We start from the raw sequence: 22,030 nt of genomic DNA, 5'->3' as shown, positions 1-22,030 counted from the left end.
TATGCTATAAATATTTGCTGAGGACTAAGCAGTGTGATCTACCTATAGGGATGCAGAAATAAACCCTATTTCACTCCAACCCAAGCCCCTCTCAAGACCCAATAAGTTTTCCTAATATCTATTAACTTCCTTTACTGTAAAATTTTTTTATTTTTTCTTCCAGTGTCCTTAGAAAAGACATACAAAGTTTGTTAGTAGAGGTATAGTGGATGTGGTTTTCCTCTGTAGTTTTTAAGTCAATTTTCCTTACAGACCTCTCGTTTGGATCAGAGTGCTGATTATCGTGGTTTTTGAGTAAATGGATGGAGCCTATTAATAGCCAGGCTTTCTTGTAGGATGCCTAGGCATGGACCACGTGGGCAGTCTGGGATTCTCATGATGGCCACAGTGGATAAGGACTTTATTTCAGAGGTGGATTTTAGTTACTGTGTTCAGTAAATGCTACTATATGTATAATAGTCCCCGTAGGAGGTGGTGATAGTAATAATGATGGCTAGTGTTTTATGAGTGATCAATTTGTATCAGGTGTTTTTCTGAGTATTTTATATATTTGAGGTCATTTTATATTCATGGCAATCTGATGTAAAAACTGAAGCGCAGAAAGGTTAAGTTTTGATTAAAAAGTTAATTGGCTTTTTAAACCAAATAGTCTGACTGCAACACCCATACTGTGCATAATCCCTTTTTAGGAAGGAACATGTAGAAAATGAGCAATTTTTCAGAGGTTCTTATATATTAGCATTTTTCTTATGTGTAGAAATGTTAGATTGGTCTAATCCTCATGACTGAAGGATCTTTTAATTCTAACCCTATAATTACTCTTGATATGTTTTTGTGTACCTGTTACTCATAAGTTCTAATTGTGATCATTTTACTTACAGTTTATTCCAATGCCTGTTCTGTATGGTGTTTTCCTTTATATGGGAGTTTCCTCATTAAAAGGAATCCAGGCAAGTCTTAAATATCCAATGCTTTTGTAGAAAAACTTAAAAATATTTTAAATTTGCAAAAATTGTTTTTATGATGGTAGCGATTTATTCTCAACTCTTTGATACTTTGGGGGCAGGTTAGTTTTCTAACTGGGGATTTCAAATCCACACTTGCCGAGTGATTATTGCTTACTGCATATTCCAACAACAGTTTTGTGAAATGGATAAGGCTGATCTTATCCTCAATTTGTAAATGAGGAAATTAAAGCTCAAAGAGACCGAGAAGTTTGCTTATAGTTTTATTTGCAATGAGTGAAGAATTCTTTGGTCATTGTTAACTCAGGTTATTTTCTGGTATTAGAAAGAACCTTAGAAGTAATTCAGGTTATTTTCCTTTTATTGTACATATTATAAAACAAGATCAAAGAGATTAAATGACTTGTATATTTGATATAGCAGACAAACTTATCTAAATACTTTAATCCCCCAAATTAAAACATTTTGAATTGTTTTTGATTAAATTAATTGCTATAGTTAAGTGATTGCCTTGATACTTTTTATCCTCTTTTTGGATCCAGAGATTCTTTGCTGAACCATTCTTCTATAGTATCAGAGCATATCAAGAAAGTTATAGTTTAAATTTGAATATACAAAACCCTAAAGTTGAGTATAATTTCTTCATAATAGCAAAATGGTATTTTGTTGAGAACTTTTTTCTATTTTTCATTTTATATAGTTTTTTGACCGTATTAAATTATTCGGAATGCCTGCTAAGCATCAGCCTGATTTGATATACCTCCGTTATGTGCCTCTTTGGAAGGTCCATATTTTCACAGTCATTCAGCTTACTTGTCTGGTTCTTTTGTGGGTGATAAAAGCTTCAGCTGCTGCAGTAGTTTTTCCCATGATGGTAAGTTTTTTCAGACTTACTTTGTCACTGATTAATAACACATTTGTATGTTTTTATACTCTTTCATTAATATTTATAATTGACTTTGAGAAAAGGAATAGTCCATTCTAAGCACCTTAGGTGTTTGAAAATGTGGATTATCTGTTTCTAGATATAAACTAGTTGTTTCCCAGTCTGAATTGTCTTGTCATTTTCTAAATTTTTGTTTTGTTTTTAGTCCTTAGACTATAGAACTGTGTTTTGTCTTTTTCAACAACTTTAGATTTTAGAATGTTCATGAAATAAACATAATAGTCTAATGTAAAAAGCAAAGCAACCAAAACAACATGATTCTTTAATGGAATACTTTAATATGTCTTTTTCAGAAATTGACAGATCTAGAAGTTAAAAGTAATGAAGCCTATAGATGACTTTAAATAAGACAATCAATATAATTCATTAAATTATCATGGAATATTACAGTTTACAAAATGAGAATATTCATCCTTTTGTAAATAACTGTATAGAAATTGGCCACAGAGAAAACCTAAAATAACTGAAAAGCCATAAAAATTTTGCAAGTAATATTCCCTGCTGACAATTAAATTACAAAAAAAAATTGTTAAGCCACTAAAATAATCTTTTTATTTTATTTTATTTTATTTTTTTATTTTTTTGAGACAGAGTCTTGCTTTGTTGCCCAGGCTAGAGTGAGTGCTGTGGCGTCAGCCTAGCTCACAGCAACCTCAAACTCCAAGGCTCAAGCAATCCTGCTGCCTCAGCCTCCCAAGTAGCTGGGACTACAGGCATGTGCCACCATGCCCCGCTAATTTTCTCTCTATAAATTAGTGGGCCAATTAATTTCTTTGTATTTATAGTAGAGACGGGGTCTCACTCTTGCTCAGGCTGGTTTCGAACTCCTGACCTCGAGCAATCCACCCTCCTCAGCCTCCCAGAGTGCTAGGATTACAGGCGTGAGCCACTGTGCCCGGACAGAAGCCACTAAAATAATCTTAAGTATTTAGAAATTAAACAGTGTTGTAAATAACCCCTGGATAGAAAACTGATTTAAAAAACCATATAAAGGTATTAAAAGGTAGAACTATATTTATTTATTTTTAGAGACAGTGTCTCTCTCTGTCACCCAGGCTGAAGTGCAGTGGTTCAGTCATAGCTCACTGTAACCTCAAAAGGGAGAACTTTATAACAATGTCTATCTAAAACTTTGAGCCCAGATATACTCAGAGGAAGATGTGTACATTTCATTGCCTTTCTTACTCAAGAAGACTTAAATACAACAAAATTTTTTATTTGTAAAGATCAATAATGGATAAACCCCTTCCAAACCTGAGTGAAGAGGAAATGAGAAAGTGAAATATATAAGATGAAGAAGAAAAGAAATATAACCACAGATGTGGAAGAGATTCAAGGGATTTTAAGAAAATAGTGCATGTATAGCAATAAATTTGAATATCTAGAGCAGGGGTGAGCAAACTTTTTTCTGCAAAGGGCCAGATGGTAAATATTTTAGGCTTTGTAGGCCATGAGAATATTATGTAGATACTTACATAATAAGAGAGAAAAACAAAATTTCATAATTTCTTATTGATGACATTTTTAAAAATTGTACAGTTTTTTTTAAAAAAAAGAAATACAGGACTACCGAGGAGAAAAATGAAATTGTTTTTTGTTTGGGATAACATTTCACTTAATTGGGGTTCAAGGTCAGTGTTCTTTATCACCAGTTTAATTTCAAATCTTAGTCTAAAAAAGTGATTCTTAGCTCATGGGCTATGGTGGACCAGTTTCGACCTAGGAGCTGTGGTTTGCCAACCCCCGATCTAGAGGAGATGGATTATTTCCATACATTTATTTCTACATTTCCAAATTATTTCTACATTTCCACAATTGTGACCCAAAGGGAAGTATAAAAGCCCAGTCACATATAAAAGACTGGAAAAATGGTTAAAGATCTGCCCTTAAAATGCCTGGGTCAGATTGGTTAACAGCTTAATCTTAAAGAGATAATTATAATACTTCTTGAATTATTCTATACCAAATGAAAAGATGGAAATTTCTGCAGGTTTTCTGATGAAATACTAACAAGATGTTAATACCAAAGCCAAATTTAGTTGTGCAGGAGATCTATGGAGCTCTTTTACTTAGTAATGTAGGTGCAAAAATCTTAAAATGTTAGCAAATAAACAAATTTCTCAGTATTTCTTAGAGTAATGTCATGATTAAATAGATAATGATACTTCATCATCAAAGGAGTTATTAACTCCTTTTTTGTTGAAAATGTGTTTGTTGAAAATGTGATTGTATACCTATTAACCCAAGTGACTTTGCTTAAAAAATAACAAAAAAAGGCTAAGAGCCCTTAATAGAATTAATAAGAATTATGTTAGGATAGGAATATAAGAAAACATGAGAATTAGCAGATAGTCTCTAACTCAGTAATAATACTAAAAATGGGAACAAAATCTCATTCACAATAATGACCCAAAACTATAAAACACTTAAGAATAAAATTTAAAAGAATGACCTATTTAAAGAAAAAGACTTTATAATAGCATTTGTATTTATTAGTTTCCTAGGGCTGCTATAACAAAGTACCACAAACTGGTTGGCTTAAAACAGAAATTTATCATCTCACCCTTCTGGAGACGGTGTGTGGAGGTGTGGGCAGGGCCAGGTTCCTTCTGCACTCTGTAGGGAAAGCCCTGCCTCTTCCAGAGGTTAGAGGCAACCTTTGCCATTCCTTGGCTTGTAGCAGTATAACTCAGGTCTGCCTTTGTCATCACATGGTGTTCTCCTTGTGTGTTTCTGTGTCTTCACATGGACCCCACCCTATTCCGATAGACCTTATGTTAATTAATTACATCTGCAGCAACTCTGTTTCCAAATAAGGTCATATTCTGAGGTAGTGGCGGTTAGGACTTCAGCTTATCTTTAATGGGCTATAAAATTCAACCCATAATTGTATTAGAGGATATAAAGTAAGAGCTGAACAAATATAATCTTCCTTGTTATGAAGACTAATCATCATAAAAATGTCAGTTCTCTGAAAAATAGCATTTAAAGGTAATATAGTTCCAAGTATGAATTTCACTAGAGTTTTATTTGAGTGTATGTGTTGGGGTGGGGAACAGTGTCATCATGAACTGGATAAATAATTTCAGAGTTTATAGAGAAAAATAAATGCCAGACCTACAACAACATGGATGGTAGAAATGTTCTATATTTTGTTGGGGTGTGGATTCCACTAATATATACATTTGTCAAAATCATCCAACTGTACACATGCTATTTTTATAGATTATGTAAAATATATATTAATTAAAAATAAAGAAATAAATACCAGAGAATAACAAGATAAAGGTAATTATAATTAAGAAGGATTCCTGGCTAGAGATGACGTCGTCGGGGGACTTGGCCATCTATTTGACTTTTTCTGTGCTGATACTACACTGTTTTGAAACCAAATATTTAAAAACTGCCTGCAAGTTAGTGTAGCCAACACAATATGAAATTGGCATGGGAATAGACAAATAGATCAGAAGAATAAACTGAGTCCAGAAATTTATCTGAATATGTTGGAATTTTATCACTTGAATACCATAAGTAGGTTAATTCATTAAAGATGGTATTTTATTTCTGTAAAAAAAGTTAGTATATAGTGTTGAAGATTTAACTGTATACTAGAAGGTTATACTCCCTAATACTATTTTCAGAATGAAATCATTAATGAATTCATGATTTAAATGGTAAAATAAGTTGTAGTATAAAATTTATAAGAGTATTTGTATAATCCAGTGACTGGGGATACTTTTCAAAGAAGATAGGAAAACCAAACTATAAAAGAAAGATATTTGACCACATGATAAATGTTTTTTATGTGTTCAAAAAGTATCAGAAACAGAGTGAAATCAGACTGTGAACTGGGAGAAAATATTTGTTACACATAAGGCAGATAAAAGGTTCTGTCCAAATCGTACAGAACTCTTATGAGTTCATAAACAAAAGTCATAAAAACTAATAGAAAAAACAGACAAAGGTTAGAAAATAACAAGTAACAGAAGAGGAAATCCGGACGGCCAGTCAGCATTTGGAAACATGTTCATCCTCAGTAACAGTTGAAGAAGAGCAAATTAAGCAATATGTCTTCTCTCATATGATTGAAAAGTTAAAATCTAGTGCTGGGAATAGGTACTTTAATGCATTGCTTAAGATAGTTTAAAAATTATATATACTTATATATAATTTAAAGTTAAGTAATTAATCTTTTTTACTTTGATGATATTCAGCATACTTAACCTGCTTAATAATTTTATACAAGGATTTTTATAGTACAAAGGATTTATTCAGGAGAAGATTAATAGCTTTATAACTTTATATCTTTTTAAAAAAGAAATAGGTGACTCAGTTCCTTTGAAATGAGATGGTGTATGAATAATTTTTAAGCAAAATATATGAAGCATTGTTCATTATTTATAAGATTTAATAAATAACTTTTCCCTCTTTAAGTGGTATAATTTATAGTATATATTACTTAATATTTCCTCCCTACTTTTTTAAGGTTCTTGCATTGGTTTTTGTACGCAAGATCATGGACTTGTGTTTCACAAAGAGAGAACTTAGTTGGCTTGATGATCTTATGCCAGAAAGTAAGAAAAAGAAAGAAGATGACAAAAAGAAAAAAGAGAAAGAGGTAAAAAGATAAACTTTTAAATTTACAATATTCCCTTGTTTAATATTTTGTATTATATAGCAAGTACTATATAATCACTTTATATAAATGAATTCTTTTCATCTTCATAAGAACCTTGTAAAGTGAAATAGGCATTGTTAATTGTCCCCATTTTACAAATAAGGAAACCGAGGCAGGGAGAGAGGTTAGGTAACTTATTCCAAACATAGATGGTTATCCATTTTACCATCTCCTCCACATCCCCAACACAAGAATACTTTTTAAAAATTACATGTCATGTGTGTATGTAATCAACAATCCAAAGAATTAGAGCTGTTAGCAATATTAAAATACAGGTAACAAAATAATTCTTCATCAGTCTATCATCTAATTTAATCTTAACACATTAAATACATTAATTTTAGTATATGTTTAAATTTTAAAGTATAATAAAGCTATAATCTTTATATGAAATCTTATGTGCCACCATTAGTTTATATGTTGAGATTTAATTTTATTGATTGATTGATTAAGATGGGGTCTCGCTTTGTCACCCAGGCTGGTCTCAAACTCCTGGGCTCAAGTGATCCTTCTACCTCAGCCTTCTCAGTAGCTGGGATTATATGTACAAGCCACCATGCTCAACCTATATTGAGATTTAAACATGAGTATTTTATTCTGAATTTGATTTTTGTTTTGGTTTTTAATAACCAACTTTGTACTATCACTTAATAAGAAGGACAGGTATAGACATTATATAGCATAGATGGTTTTGTTGATTGTAGTGCCTTGCTTAGTTTTTTCCATTCAGGATATTGTTTGAAAATCAAAGGTAAGAAGAAAGGTAGACTTTGTTAAATGTTATGGTCTTGTTTAAATAGTAATAAAACATTACTGGCTTTATGTTTAATTTTCAATAAAAATTATAACTCTTTAATTAGATACCAATTAGAATATTAATTTGAATTGAGCTTCCAAAATTTTTAAGTTAAGATTTTTTTCAAAGTTTTATAAGTAAATATGTATGAGCTCTTAGTGATTTTTCAAATAAGATATAATTTGTTTGCAAAATACGTGGTCAAATTTGTCACTTCTTGTATCAGAATAATGTTTAGTGACACATAACAAAAAACAAAAGTAAAAGTGGCTTTTAAACACAAGAGTTTATTCTTTCATATTAAAAAAAAACTCCTGTAAGCAAGTGATCGAGTATTGTGGCTCCACAAAGTTACCAGGGACTTCTTGTTACTTTTTTCCTGTTCTCAGCATATATTTCCATCCTCAAGCTGACTTCATGGGGTCAGAATGGCTGCCTGGCTGCCACCCTCAGCTATCATGTTATTAGAGACAGCAGGGAGAAGAAAAGGATGGAAGGCAAAATGGGCTTTACCCCATTGTCGTGTTTTAAGGAGTCTTTCTGGAATGTCATCTAATAAGTTCTGCTTGCACAACATGTTGCCAGGAATGCTGAGAAATTTAGTTTAGGGTGTATTTTTTGGTTTGTTAGACCTGGGCACATTGGTACCTCCAAAGAGTTGGATTCCTTTAGTAAGGAAGAAAAGTCTGAATTCTCTCACAATCTCTCCTGTAACTGCCCTATCTACCCTCCTAATTTTTTGGGGGGAGATACAGTCTTGCTCTGTCACCCCAGCTAGAGTACAGTGGTGTCATCACAGCTCACTGCAACCTCAAACTCCTGGGCTCGAGCGATTCTCCTGGCTCAGTTCTCCCAGAGTGCTAAGATTATAGGTGTGAGCCACCACCCTCATTATTAACATGTTATAAGTTTATTCTATGGTTGTCAATCTGCAGTGACCCTCCCCGCAAAGGGACAATTTTCAATGTCTGAGATATTTTGGTTTGTCATAACTGGAGGGGTACTACTGGCTTCCAGTGGGTGGAATCCTGGGATGCTGTGAAATACCTAAATACACTGGACTTCTCCCTGCAACAAAGATTTATTAGCCTCTAAATATCAATATTGCTGATTTTAAGAAATCCTGCCTTATCTGAATGAGGATTTACTCATACTATATTGTGATGAGAGACATGAGATTTCATAAAATTTTATCTCTTATTATATGCCTACATAATAATTGATAATCAGAATTTATATAGTTGCTTTTTTATAGTATTAATGATTTACTTATAAAAATGGAAGTTATACCATTTTAAAATTAATCTTTATAAGTGGTTATTTTCATTTTATGTTACAAGTATGGGTTCATAATTGTAAAACGAATTTCTTAGTCATGGCAGATATATTTAAATAATGTCAGTTTGGGTTTCTAAGTCTTTAAATGTTATATGTTAACTGATCTTTCTGGAAATATTTTGGGAAAAGTAATCTCTTTACATATGTGCTCTAAAGGAAGCTGAACGAATGCTTCAAGATGATGATGATACTGTGCACCTTCCATTTGAAGGAGGAAGTCTCTTGCAAATTCCAGTCAAGGCCCTAAAGTATAGGTGAGCTATAACTTTATTTTGTAAAATATATTTTATACACATGTCATGTGCATGAATAGCCATAAAATGCTTCTTTAAAGTAGTGATTTCTATTTTTAAAAAGATGATAAAATCTACATCTGATAGATATATCAACTAAAGGAGGGCTTCATGCAATTTGAAAAGGAAGTCCCTCACTCATTTCCCACCCAGGTTATAGGTGAGAATGAACAAAAAGCTGGGCTTGGACCAGAGCCATAACCAAACTTCCATGCCAAGCCAGTAAGGTTTACTTGTTTTCCATCACTCGATCTGTCTTAGTAAAGATTTATATATATATATTTAAAAAACCACTGGCCAGTATTCATTATTGCCTATCTTTTCGATAAATGCCATTTAAACTGGGGTGAGATGATATCTCATTGTAGTTTTTTTTTTTTTGAGTCAGAGTCTTACTCTGTTGCCTGTGCTAGAGTGCCATGGCGTCAGCCTAGCTCACAGCAACCTCAAACTCCTGGACTCAAGTGATCCTCCTGTCTCAGCCTCCTGAGTAGTTGGGACTACAGGCATGTGCCACCATGCCTGGCTAATTTTTTCTATATATTTTTAGTTGGCCAATTAATTTCTTTCATATTTTTAGTAGAGATGGGGTCTCACTCTTGCTCAGGCTGGTTTTGAACTCCTGACCTTGAGCCATCCTCCTGCCTTAGCCTCCCAAAGTGCTAGGATTACAGGCGTGAGCCACCGTGCCTGGCCGTTATTGTAGTTTTGATTTGCATTTCTGTGTGTAAGAAATATATACATATTTCTCATATATACATATACATATATACAACATACATACATATATATATTTTATTTTTAATTCTTATGAATGCATAATGGTTATATATGTTTATAGGGTACATATGTTTTGATATGTTTTGATATAGGCATATAATGTGAATTAATCAAATCAGGGTAATTGGGGTATCCATCACGTTGGGCATTTAATGTTTTTTTATGTTATGAACATTCTAGTTTCCCTCTTTTAGTTATTTTAAAGTATACCCTAACTTCTTATTTATTGTCACTGTGTTGTGCTATCAAATATTGTTCATTGTATCTAACTATTTAACTATATTTTTGCACTCATTAACCATCCCCACTTTATCCCCCTCTCCCCACTACCCTTCCCAGCTTCTGGTAACCATCATTTTACTCTCTGTCTCCATGAGATCAATTGTTTTTTAACATTTAGCTTCCACATATGAATGAGAACATAGGAGATTTGTCTTTCTGTGCTTGGCTTGTTTCACTTAACATAATGTTCTCTAACCCCATCCATGTGACAAATGGCAGATTTCACTCTTTTTGTGGCCATATAATATTCCATTGTGTATATGTACCACAATTTCTTTATCCATTCATCTGGTGATGGATACTTCAGTTGATTCCAAATCTTGGCTTTTGTGAATAAAGCTGCAATAAACATGGGAGTGCAGTTATCTTTTCAATATACTGAATTCCTGTCCTTTGGATATAAACCTAGGATTGCTGATAGTCCTATTTTTAGTTTTTTGAGGAACCTCCATACTATTTTCCACAGTGGTTGCACTAATTTACATTACCACCAACAGTTATGAGCATTCCCCTTTCTCCACATCCTTGCCAGTGTTCGTTATTGCCTTTTTGATCAAAGCCATTTTAACTGGGGTGAGATGATATCTCATTGTAGTTTTGATTTGTATTTCCCTGATGACTAATGATGAGCATTTTTTCATGGACTTATTGGCCATTTGTATGTCTTCTTTTGAGAAATGTCTGTTCAGATCTTTTGCCAATTTTTTTAATCAGATTATTTATTATTTTTCTATTGAGTTGTTGGAACTCTTTATATATTCTGGTTATTAATCAATTGCCAGATGAGTACTTGGCAAACATTTCCTCTCATTCTGTTGGTTATCTCTTCACTTTGTTGATTGTTTCCTTTGCTTTGCAGAAACTTTTTAGCTTGATCTGATTCTATTTGTCCAATTTTGTTTTGGTTGCCTGTGCTTTGGGCGTATTCTTCAAGAAGTCATTGCCCGGACCAATGTCCTGAAGTGTTTCCCCAGTGTTTTCTTTTAGTAGTTTCATAGTTTCAGGTCTTAGATTTAAATCTTTAATTCACTTTAATTTTATTTTTGTATATGGTGAGAGATAAGAATCTAATTTCATTCTTCTTCATATGGATATCCTGTTTTCTCAGCACCATTTATTGAAGAGACTGTCCCTTCCCCACTATATGTTCTTGGCACCTTTGTCAAAGATAAGTTCACTATATATGGATATATATCTATGTAGTGGATTTATATTTGGGTTCTCTATTTTGTTTTATTGGTCTATGTCTTCATAAAGTTTCAAATCAGTACATGACTCTAAAAATACATCCATCCTCTCAGTAGTATAGCTCTTTCCTTTTTGCCCTTCATTAGGACTTGGGTCAATATGTGATGGAAAATAAACATTTTCAGTAATCCATATCAATATCCAATCAGATTATCAGTAATCTATTTTCTGATAGTCTTGAATCCCTCTTAGTTTCCATAGGTGTGATTTGACCATTGGATATGATAAGCCCTCATTGGCAGTGAGGGCTTATACTATGGAAAAATTATAAGTTTCATGTATAATTTATCACATGATTTGGGTGATTTATATTTAAGTTTAAGAACTAAAGATATTGAGGGAAATGCAAACTTTTTTTGTTTGTAGCTTTAAGAGGTTAATAATCTATATTTATATACAGATCTGATTCCTATTTCTGTATATCTGTTTCATTTCTGATTAGCTATTTAGAATAGAGAAATATATTTTAGAATGTATGTAGGTTCCTTTCCTGACTAGTTGATGGGAAATGTTTGTTGGTATTTAATTAACTTTTCAACCTTTAAAAAAGTTTTTAAACTATTCTTTATAGTTTTTGCAGAGGTCACATTTGGACTTGAACATGTTGATTAGTTGTGATAAATGAATTAATTCTAATTACTTTTGCTAATAATTTTTGCTATTGGTATTATTTTGTATCATGTTTCATGATTTTCCCTCAAATTTTTATATACTTTAATTGCCAACTATAGAATCTTAGCTAGGTTCTGTAAATGTTTGTTAAATGAGTTAATACATTAACTTAGTTGATGTACTTAAAAAAAAGTATAGAAACAGCCATGATTATATGATTATTAGTAACTATCACCAATTTGCTGAGAGTACTTGACACTTAATTTCCCTTTTTTTTTCTGGGGGTTGGGTGGGGAATGTGGCCTTCAGGAAATCAGAAAGTACATGCGCCCTTTGCCACTTCATTTCTGTCCTGCTTTACCACTTTCTTGGTGTGAATTATACATGGACCTTGACAAATTTAAGTGGAGTCTATATTGTCTGATATTTAACAAAAAGAATGTTTATCTCTGATTTTCCTTTTGTCTTTTAAGTGTTGACATGAGCCATGATTAATGCTTCTATGCTTAAAATTTTAACACCAAGAATGCCAGGAAATGGCTATCTTGCTATTTGCCAGAATTTTATATCTTACATAGCTTTGGATTACTTGCCATGAAGATCAAATGAGATCATATATGAAAGTATTCAGAAACTATATAAAGTCCTGTAAAATATGAAAATAATTTATGTAATTTATATAAGGCAGAGTGTTTCCCATCTAGCTTTATTTTGAGGGAAAACAAAATAAATACCTTCTTCAAAAAAGTGGTTAATTTCTACTAATGGAAAAGCTCTCCTTAGAGGAATATGTTTAGAAGTTAGAAAGTTTTTTAGGAATTCCTTTCTTCAGTTATTTGAAGTTGACAACCAAGTGAATAAAACTTTACTCAGGGGAGGCAGAGTTTTAAGTTGCATGGCTCTGGCATTATGAACTTGGGCATTCAAATTTTATTTTTTAAAAATGGACTTGGTAAAGCAGTCATTCATAGAGATTTTTCAATGACCATGTCACACTTCTTTGCAGTCTTAAATTTTAAACAACATTCAGATTTTAGTGTGAACAGAGCTAGAACTTTCTAAATGACTGCTGTGAAGACCTTTATAAGATAGCTGCCATCACAGTGTAATTTAACATTATTTAATCATTTGTATTTATAGCTTATTTGCATGACTTTTTCTATTGGCGAAGGAAAAGGACTTGCAAATGTATTGCTATTAGCTTTATGATACTTTCATATCACTTGTGACTGACAGATTTGAGCCCCAAATTAATTATTTATCGATATCATCATTACTGGACTTTGAGTCTTGATGTAATTTTTTGTAATATTTCATAGAAACAAAATGGTTACATTTGTCCCTTATTGTAATAAGTGAATAGTATTCTGTTCTTTTGATTTTGATAAATTTAATAAAATAACACTTTGATGCTAAATATGTGAATGCCAGTTTAAATTGATATTTATAAGGCTGTTTTGCGTTATCCATTGAAATATTTTCAGAGAGCTTCAGTTTCATTTTAAAGGGTTACCTTTCTGAGTATTCTTCTTAATGATTTGTAAAAGCTATGTAGAACAAGATTTTTTTAATCATCATCTTAATTGGTTTTTTTTACATACTTTTGCTATTTATTTGATAAGATTAAATTTGTGCCATTTATAAAAGTTTCTAATTGATATGAACCTGTCTTTTTTTATATTTATATGTACATTAATATATCCTATGGTATTTCAGTAGTCTACTTATAGCCAAGATGATCAGAGGGCATCATCATTACTGGAGTACTGCTGACACCCCAAATCAGATTTGAAGCAGTTTGATAAATAAGTCTTGCTAACTTAGTCTAAAACCACTAGGTTTGTTTATACAGAAAGATATAATTCTGCAAAAGGTTTTGATAGCAGAACTCCAAAATTCTGATAACTTGCTAGGCCTTTAAGTGCATGGCAAGGGTTTTCTCAATTAAGTTGATGAAAGCAAATAATTATATAGATGATAAGAATGACAATATTAATGCTTTTGCAAGTACTGAATACTAACCAAAAAGTATATTTGTTCTTCAGTGTTGATCCCTCAGTTGTTAACATATCAGATGAAATGGCCAAAACTGCACAGTGGAAGGCACTTTCCATGAATACTGAGAATGCCAAAGTAACCAGATCTAACACGAGGTAGTTATAACTATTTATGCATTTTCTAATATAGCCAGTTTTTAATTTACTTATGGATAGCTATGTAGTAAAACCATTAAATGTAACTTAATTTTCCTACTTTATATTCTCCTTACTTAAAAAAATTGACTTTCTTTCCTTTCTCTCTTTCTTCTTCCTTTCTTCCTTTCATCCATCATTTTAAGGTATATTGGAATCAGATGTAGGTCATCATTATGTTTTGTTATTTTAAAATGTATAATTGCCTATTTCAAAAAAGAATTTGAGCTATGTTATAATAAAAATAAATTTCATATAGCAGTATGGAATAAATATATAAAACAACAAAAACCATATAAAGAAATATAATTACTAGGGAGTAAATAAATACTATAATGGAACATTACCTCAATCATGGTTTCTGAGGATCTAACAAAAAAAAAAAGGACAATTGTTTTCCTTCTTGTGTTTTTTTTAGTTTTAGCATACTATTTCCTCAGGTGAGGAAAACATTTTCCTTGAAGATATTTGGAAGAAATTTAATCCATTGATACAAAGGACACTCAGTTTTATAATAGACCATGTATTTTACCTACTACATAATCCTTTCCTTCCATTTCTTGTTATGTAACCCTTTTTCTTTCTTTTGCCCTCACTTCAAGGCCTGAGCCCTTAGGGGTTCTATTCTGATAAATATTAGTACTTCTTTAGTTCTCTGGAGATATGAGACTTGTGGGGTACTCAGTGATTTATATTCAATAAATATTTCTTTTGTGTACATTTTGTGACAGAGGCTATGTTCAGTGTCCATATATTCTGCTTGGACATCAGATTAAAACTTTTCCAGGCAGTCAGTCCCATAGCTATTTCTGTTTAGTCTCTGTGTTTCTTAGCTCTTTTATTAATAATTAACTTTTTCTCATTCTTTCCCTACCCTCTTTTAGAACCTTTTTCCTACTTGATCTCTATCATCATATGTTTTTCTTTTCTATCATCTGAGTTATAATTTCTAAGCTAGGCTGTTTCCTTTCTTTACTTCTGTCTTTAATCTTTAAAAGTTCTGAAGTTAAACTCTGTCATTTTGGATCATCTAGTTTAGCCAGAATTTTACTAAATTTTCTTTTTTACTCTTAGGAACTTTTCACATCTTGCCAGCACCTCTGGCCCTGTTGGTCAGTATAATTAGGATAAAAATAAAGGCCTTACAATAATACTAACATATCTTTTATACTCTTGCCTTTCATTTGGGTTGCACTGCAAATCAAAATCACATGGGAAGGAAGAGAATGTCTTGGCAATGATGTTTAATACCAAAAATGTTTTGAGGGACCTTTCCTTCAGTTTGTCTGGAGAAGGCATACTTTTGAAACTTTTTAAAGAAGCTAGATATTCATATTTTATAATTAAATCAATTCATTAAATCCATATACATGGAGTCATTGTGTTTGATACTAACTTGAAGATCCAGAATAGGTGTGTTGGTCTTGTATTTATGAGCCAAATTTGGGGAGAGAAGTTTTGTAAATTTGTTACCTTTTGTAGGAAATCATTTGACACTTACCTATATTAACAGAAATTCATAGATTAGTAGAGCTGTCAGCGAAATAAAAGTCACATACTACAATTCTGTCCATACATGAAATAAAACTAATGAATCCAATGTAGTCATATACTGAGCAGCTTTAATGACCTCTTCTTCAGTTATAAGAAAAATATAAATTTCAATTGCAAACATATGCAATTTTTTTAAAAACAGGTTTTTTGTTTTTTTTTTGAAAGACAGAGTCTCGCTCTGTTCCCCACCTGGAGTGCAGTGGTGTGGTCATAGTTCACTGTAACCTCAAACTCCTGGACTCAAGAAATTCTCCAGTGTCAGGCTCCCAAGTAGGACTACAGGCACACTCCGCCACACCCAGCTAATTGCTAAATTTTTCATAGAGACAGGGTTTCACTATGTTGTCCAACCTCTTGGCCTCAAGTGAGCTTACTACCTCAGCCTCCCAAAATGTTGGAATTACAGGTGTGCGCCACTATGCCCAGCCAAAAAATAGAATTTTTAAAATTTACACTTCCAGTTAAGTTCTCTGATAAAGCAGTAAAATTATAATAGGAAGTCATAAGTTTGTAGTGTTAATAGTCATCTCAAAAGTCTTAATATAGTATTCATTGTTGGCCATCTTTGGAATCTAATATTTGTTTGAAAATTATTTATTCTCATTCTTTGTTTTAAATAGCCCCGAAAAACCTGTGAGTGTGAAAATAAATATTGAAGATGAACCAAGAAAGAAATACCTGGATGCTGAAACTTCATTATAGAATTGAACCAAGAGAACTTATATAGAGAGATATATATAGATATATACATATATAATGTGTATCATGTCACTATATAACAATATTGTAAGTCACGCTGTTTGTGTGACTACTGTTTTTTTTTTTTTTTTTAAGTAGTGTCTGAAGTTTGTTGTGAGCACCATGGAAACTCTGTATATAATGAAATGGTCTCTTAGAAGTGAGGTACATGATTCTTACTATTCAAATATTTATTCTGTTGGAAAATTTTTTTCTATTCTACAATAGAGAAATGTGGAGAAATGCTTTCAGTCTACTTTTCTTAAATCTCTTTGTTTATCAGTTGCAATTCATGTCAACCTTAAGTGATACATACTTTTATATATTTATAGTTTTTACATGAGTTTCTTAAGATTTTTACATATTATTTCACTTTTGTTAGTGCTTTATGGGAAGAACAGGGAGCCTTTATTGCCAGTGCTGTGGGAAAAATGATAGCATGTCATGCTTTTCTCTGTGTGTGTGTGTTTCATTTCTATAGATGTCTATTATGTTTCACAAATGATGGCATTTTTTTGGCCATAGAGGTGAATGTATAACAATGGAAACTTTCTAAATAAGAACTATAGTTTTTAACCTTTATGTTTTAGAAAATTTTTAAAATTTTTAAAGCTCATATCTATATTTCCATTGTGATAAGTAAAATTGCAGGTGATTTTATAGTTGAGCACCCATACCAGTCATAACTTAATGAATTTTAAAAGCTGTAAAATGCCAATTTGCAATAGTTAACTTTTGTTGCCTTTCTAGAATTTTTTTTCTGAATCCTTATACTCTTTTAGAGCCCATAATTCCCATTGTGTTTTCTGCCTTTGCTCTCTTTGTCTTACTGGTTTAGTTTGTATCAGGCTCAAGTTCTTGATTATTTTTCTATTATAAGTGGTATGATTCAATAATCAGGAGTCAGAATTCTCTCAAGTGTGGGTTTATGATCAGTATTACTTTATTAAGAATTACTTGCATTTTCTGTTGTTATTTTATTGTGTAGATTATATTTAATAGATTGTTACCTGTGATTTTATTTTAAAATATTTTATTTATTTTAATTGATATGCTCAAATATTCTATAAACATTTGAAAAGGTAACATATATAGAGTAAATTGTTAATGTAAATAGCTGGTGCTCACTTGCATTTATGTTCATTATCTGAAAGCAGTTAGAATTTAGATCTTTGATATAAAGCACTGCCATATTTGTATTTTAAAAGGAAATTTAGACATTTTATGTTTAGCTCAGATTGATGGCATTCTTCCTGTTTGGTGTTAATATTTGTTAGTTTTTGCTTTTTTGAGATGTATTTTTAACTTCTAGCAAATCTTTTTAGTCATCTTTTAGCTCCACATGAAATAAATAAATGTTCTTGTTAAGCCTGTAGGACTGGATGAATGGGGTTATGAAACTGATTTGGAAAGAAAATAATTTACAATAATCTAATGAGTATTGAGAAGCCATGGAAATATCAGAAATGGTAACATGAATATTAAGGTGAAAATTTTAATGAAATTCTAATGCTCTCTCTAACCATTTATAATTAAACACAAAAGTATGAAGAATTGATCTTTTAGAGGATCATGAGGAATGCCAAAAGCTGATATTTTAGCAATTCTGGTTTTTTAATTCATTCTAAACTACTTACTAATGTAATTTCCTTATCTGAGACCATATCGTGAGGTTCTAATTAAAATGATGGATTCAACTTTTGCCTCAGATGAGAGGTTGGAAATGTAGCTGCTTTTCTTTAGAAAATATAGCTGACATCATTTGGTACTGCCTAAAAAAGAGTTAGACTCTGTTGGCAATTGATAGAGTATTACCCATGGTGCTTATGATTGTTTATGAGCTTCCATTGAAGTGATTCTTTTTTATTCATAGCAGCATAATCATTTCCAAAGACCCCAGTATTTGCTGCTATTTTTTAAACTCCCCTGATGTACCTGAACAAGAGGATTTCCTCACATCATTTCCTTGTGTCTGGACATCAAAGGGTTAACAACTGTACTTATTTTACAGGAAGTGGTTTTAAAATTTAAACTGAAAACTACCTGGGATCATAGTGTCTCTGTGATTTTATTTAATTATGTATAGTAATTATCCAGTGCCAGAAAAACCATAACTTGCAAAATACTTTGCTCTCAAAATGTTTTTACCATGCTTCTAATTGTTAATGGTTTCTGCTTTCTTTTGATTACTTGACTTACAAAATGATCTGATATGACTACTCCATTGAAGAGCAAAGGTAACTCATGTTTAAGTCATTAACTGCTTGTTTTAAGTGGTTATGAGATTTCTTCCACTATTTTTGAAAAATAACAATCATGAATAGCATTCATTTGCAAGACAGTGAAAGATACAATTTACTACATATGTTGATTTTTAAATGTTGCCTTAAATAGGTGTATATAAGCAGTAGTAATTGCTATGTACTGATTTACCTCAAGGTGCAAAATAATTAAAACTGTACATATTCAATTTACAAAATAAATTCAAATAAACAGTCCTGCACTTTCTTAGATGCCTTGATTTCCAGAATGGAGCTTAGTGCTACTGAATACCCTGGCCACTGAGCCACCTCAGGATATTCTTTTCTCTATTCTATTTTATTTATTTATAGATGTCTGTTTACAAAGGCTGTAGTAAATCCTGATGCTGACCATCTGAAATTTAATTTCTTCTGAATGCTGTTTCAATCTAAAATAGCAGCTTTTGAGAAAATAATGAACTGACTTCCTTATGATAAAAGGGTGATTCTATATATTCTTTAATAATATTAGATATGCCGAAGTGAAGCACACCATCTTTCTGAAGAGTGTGTGTGTGTGTGTTTATGTATGTGTGTGTTTATGTATGTGTGTGTATGAGTGTTAGCAATCTTAAATCTCGATTACGTTGTTTAAGAAAGCTTTGGTGTACCAGTGTTCATGTTTGCCAAGTCTTCTGTAAAAATGTGTAGGACAAAATTTGTATGTGCTGACGCATATATAATATTTATAATGCAGATTTGTTTACCACTTAAAATTATAACTTTTGTTTTTCTCTATCCAAAAAAAGCATTTCTGTTTCTTCCACATACTCAAAATTTCTGTATGAGTATAAATAGCTTTCTAACTTTTACCTTTCACAAAGGCAGGTTCAAAATTCTATAAAAAGATAAATGCTCGCTGAAACTGAGGTATAACACCAGAGCTAGCTTTGTTTAAAGGATTATATCATGTACATCAGTTCTGTAAATGGGCTCAACAGTTTAACATGTGAATACTGTTTTAAAGTGCTCAGATTTCAGATGTGTAAGCCATTGATACAACATTGTAATTCAAAATGTTTATATTAAATAACTTAATGTTTTAAATTTATTTATGTAGATCACATCATTGTTATCATATGCAGTGAAAATAAGTGGAATGTCTTTTGGTTTATTCCAACAATTATTTATTTTTTAGAAAGTAAATTTAAAGACTTCAAGGACATTCAAAGTTTAAAATAGTGTTCAGATTGCAATATTTGGCGATTTTAATGTAAAGTCTTTTTCCTAACTTTTCAAAAAGTAAAATGCCAATTTTAGGAAAACATAGTTGGAAATGGAATCTTCTAAAGATCATTTTTAAAATTAAATTTAATTAGCACATACTGACTTCAACAATTGACTTAGAGTAATTGTTAAACCCCAGTTTTGTTTTGTTTTTTTAAATAAGAGTTTTTTTGCACATTGATTGCTTTTTTGTTGTGACTTTTCTTTTGTTGCTTTATTATTCAAGGTTTTTTTTTTTTCCTGGGGGGAGGTTGTCTTCTAATGTTTACTATGTTTAAATAAGCAAAAATTGAATTTTATTGTTCATTTATATAATATTTGATACTTTGGTGTAATTTCACAGTACAATTCCAATTTTTATGACTTTTATAATTACACTGATATTTTGTTTTGTAATAAAATCCAAAGTAAATTAAACATTTAAATTGTAGAACTGTTATTTTTCATTTATATGAAGTACTAGTCTCTACTGAGTCTATAATGTGAATGATCCTGCCTTTCAAATTTGTTTCATAATTGTTAGAGGAAAACTATTTTTTGGAGATGTTATTAAAGTTAATTGAGCAATAAAAGTCTACTTAATTAGTTTTTTGGCTATTGTCTTTGTACTTTGATTATTAGAAGAGCTACATCTCTTTCTCAACTTGAGATGGCGTGGGAAAGGAAAGAAATGAGTGATATCTGTTTCCTACCACTTCATATTCATGTTTTTCAGTAGGAGAGAAAGAGAAGAGGACAGCGAGAAAGAACAGTAAAACAAAATAGTGTATATTCTGCTATGATATTTGATAGTTAAGAAATAGTGAAATTAAAGCCCTCTCAAAAGGCTGTTCCATTTTTTCCCAATTTTAAGACATATCTATTTAGACATTTTGCTATATAATGTATAATGATTTGATTGATAATAGTGAACTCTCACAAGCTCAAGGGATGTTTTTCTTTTTTGATTTTAATGGCTGTTTTTATTATGAATTCTTTCCTTACTAGCAAAGGACGGGGCTTGGATTGTTTCCCATCTGGCATGTATGTAACACTTTCCTCCTGTTTGCTGCACTGAAAAGCTTCTGATATCTCATCATGAATTTGATAACATTTGGAAGTAAGATGGGTAAATGTAGTTATGTTTTTGGAAATTTTATTTGAAAATTTTGTTTACATTTATTTTAGTAAAAATATTTTGTCAATTTATAATTCCAATCTAGAGAACTTTGAGAATTTTTTTAGGAGAGGGAGAAAGAGAAAAGGAAAATAGAGAATTTCTTACTGATTTTTGTTTGATCTGTTTGATTTTGCTAATTGAGGCTTATCTGATCTCTTGACTATCAGTTTTTTTCCATGGTTGACTTGTACATTCCTACCGCAGTTCTTTTAATGAAAACATTTCTGTTGTTTAGAAAACCTTCCTTTCTGCTTCTATGCTACTTCTCCAAAACCAGATTTAAATTCTGCCTTTACTTCAAATTGTTCTCAGCCTTCTCCTTTCCATCTGTAAGATCATTCTCACCTCTCCGTTTAAAGGGTGTATCTGATTAATTATCCCTTTCTCCTAGACCATTAGTCTAGAGGCATTTTAGAAATTTTGGGAAGTGGTTCTGTCTTCTTGTTGAGTCCACCCTGAGTGTCTGTTTCAGTGCACATTTAAGTTACCTTTATTCTTTATGCTGTAGTTGGGACATTGTACTGTTTTACTTTTGAAGTATATAATTTACATTATCTATGCATCGTTCGTTTCAGAATAGTAAAAGGGGTATTAGAAAACAAAAAAGTGTTAGATCTTAACAGTTTTAAGCCCTGCTACATAAGCTGTATAAGCTTGGTGTAAGACTCCTTTGCGGTCTTATATACCTTTATCACACTCCAGAGCACTATATGGACTTAGCATTTGCAGATGACAGTGCACCTCTCTTCTGGAGTCAGTGTTATTCATGCCACTTCAACTTTCTATGCAACTTTTCAGTCATTTTCAGGGAAGGCCCAAACATTAGTTCAAGACTCTGTTTTGCTGAGAATTAGAAAGCTGGGAAGTATGGTTGCTATTCCTGTGAAGATTAGATGTTCAGTGGCCTTACTACTTAATATTT

At 31.8% G+C, this 22,030-nt stretch overlaps 1 protein-coding gene across 7 annotated transcripts in view; it reads left to right on the top strand.

Moving 5' to 3' along the window:
• Positions 1 to 17,790, top strand: part of SLC4A7 (solute carrier family 4 member 7) — a 107,535-nt gene extending 89,745 nt beyond the window's left edge. For 4 of the 7 annotated variants that reach the window (XM_020280664.2, XM_012786394.2, XM_076005838.1 and 1 more), the window contains 6 exons: positions 882 to 950; positions 1,666 to 1,839; positions 6,398 to 6,529; positions 8,880 to 8,977; positions 13,984 to 14,091; positions 16,305 to 17,790. In XM_020280664.2, the coding sequence (XP_020136253.1) occupies positions 882 to 950; positions 1,666 to 1,839; positions 6,398 to 6,529; positions 8,880 to 8,977; positions 13,984 to 14,091; positions 16,305 to 16,386 (663 nt within the window). In that variant the 3' untranslated portion in view covers positions 16,387 to 17,790. The remainder of the gene's footprint in view (positions 1 to 881; positions 951 to 1,665; positions 1,840 to 6,397; positions 6,530 to 8,879; positions 8,978 to 13,983; positions 14,092 to 16,304) is intronic. The other 3 variants (XM_012786382.2, XM_076005845.1, XM_012786428.2) reach the window with 1 other exon arrangement.
• Positions 17,791 to 22,030: the final 4,240 nt, after the last annotated feature.

Source organism: Microcebus murinus, chromosome 1 (genome assembly GCF_040939455.1).
Source record: "Microcebus murinus isolate Inina chromosome 1, M.murinus_Inina_mat1.0, whole genome shotgun sequence".
Taxonomy (NCBI): domain Eukaryota; kingdom Metazoa; phylum Chordata; class Mammalia; order Primates; family Cheirogaleidae; genus Microcebus; species Microcebus murinus.
The sequence above is the reverse complement of the archived record's forward strand: the minus strand, read 5'-3'. Positions and strand labels throughout refer to the sequence as shown.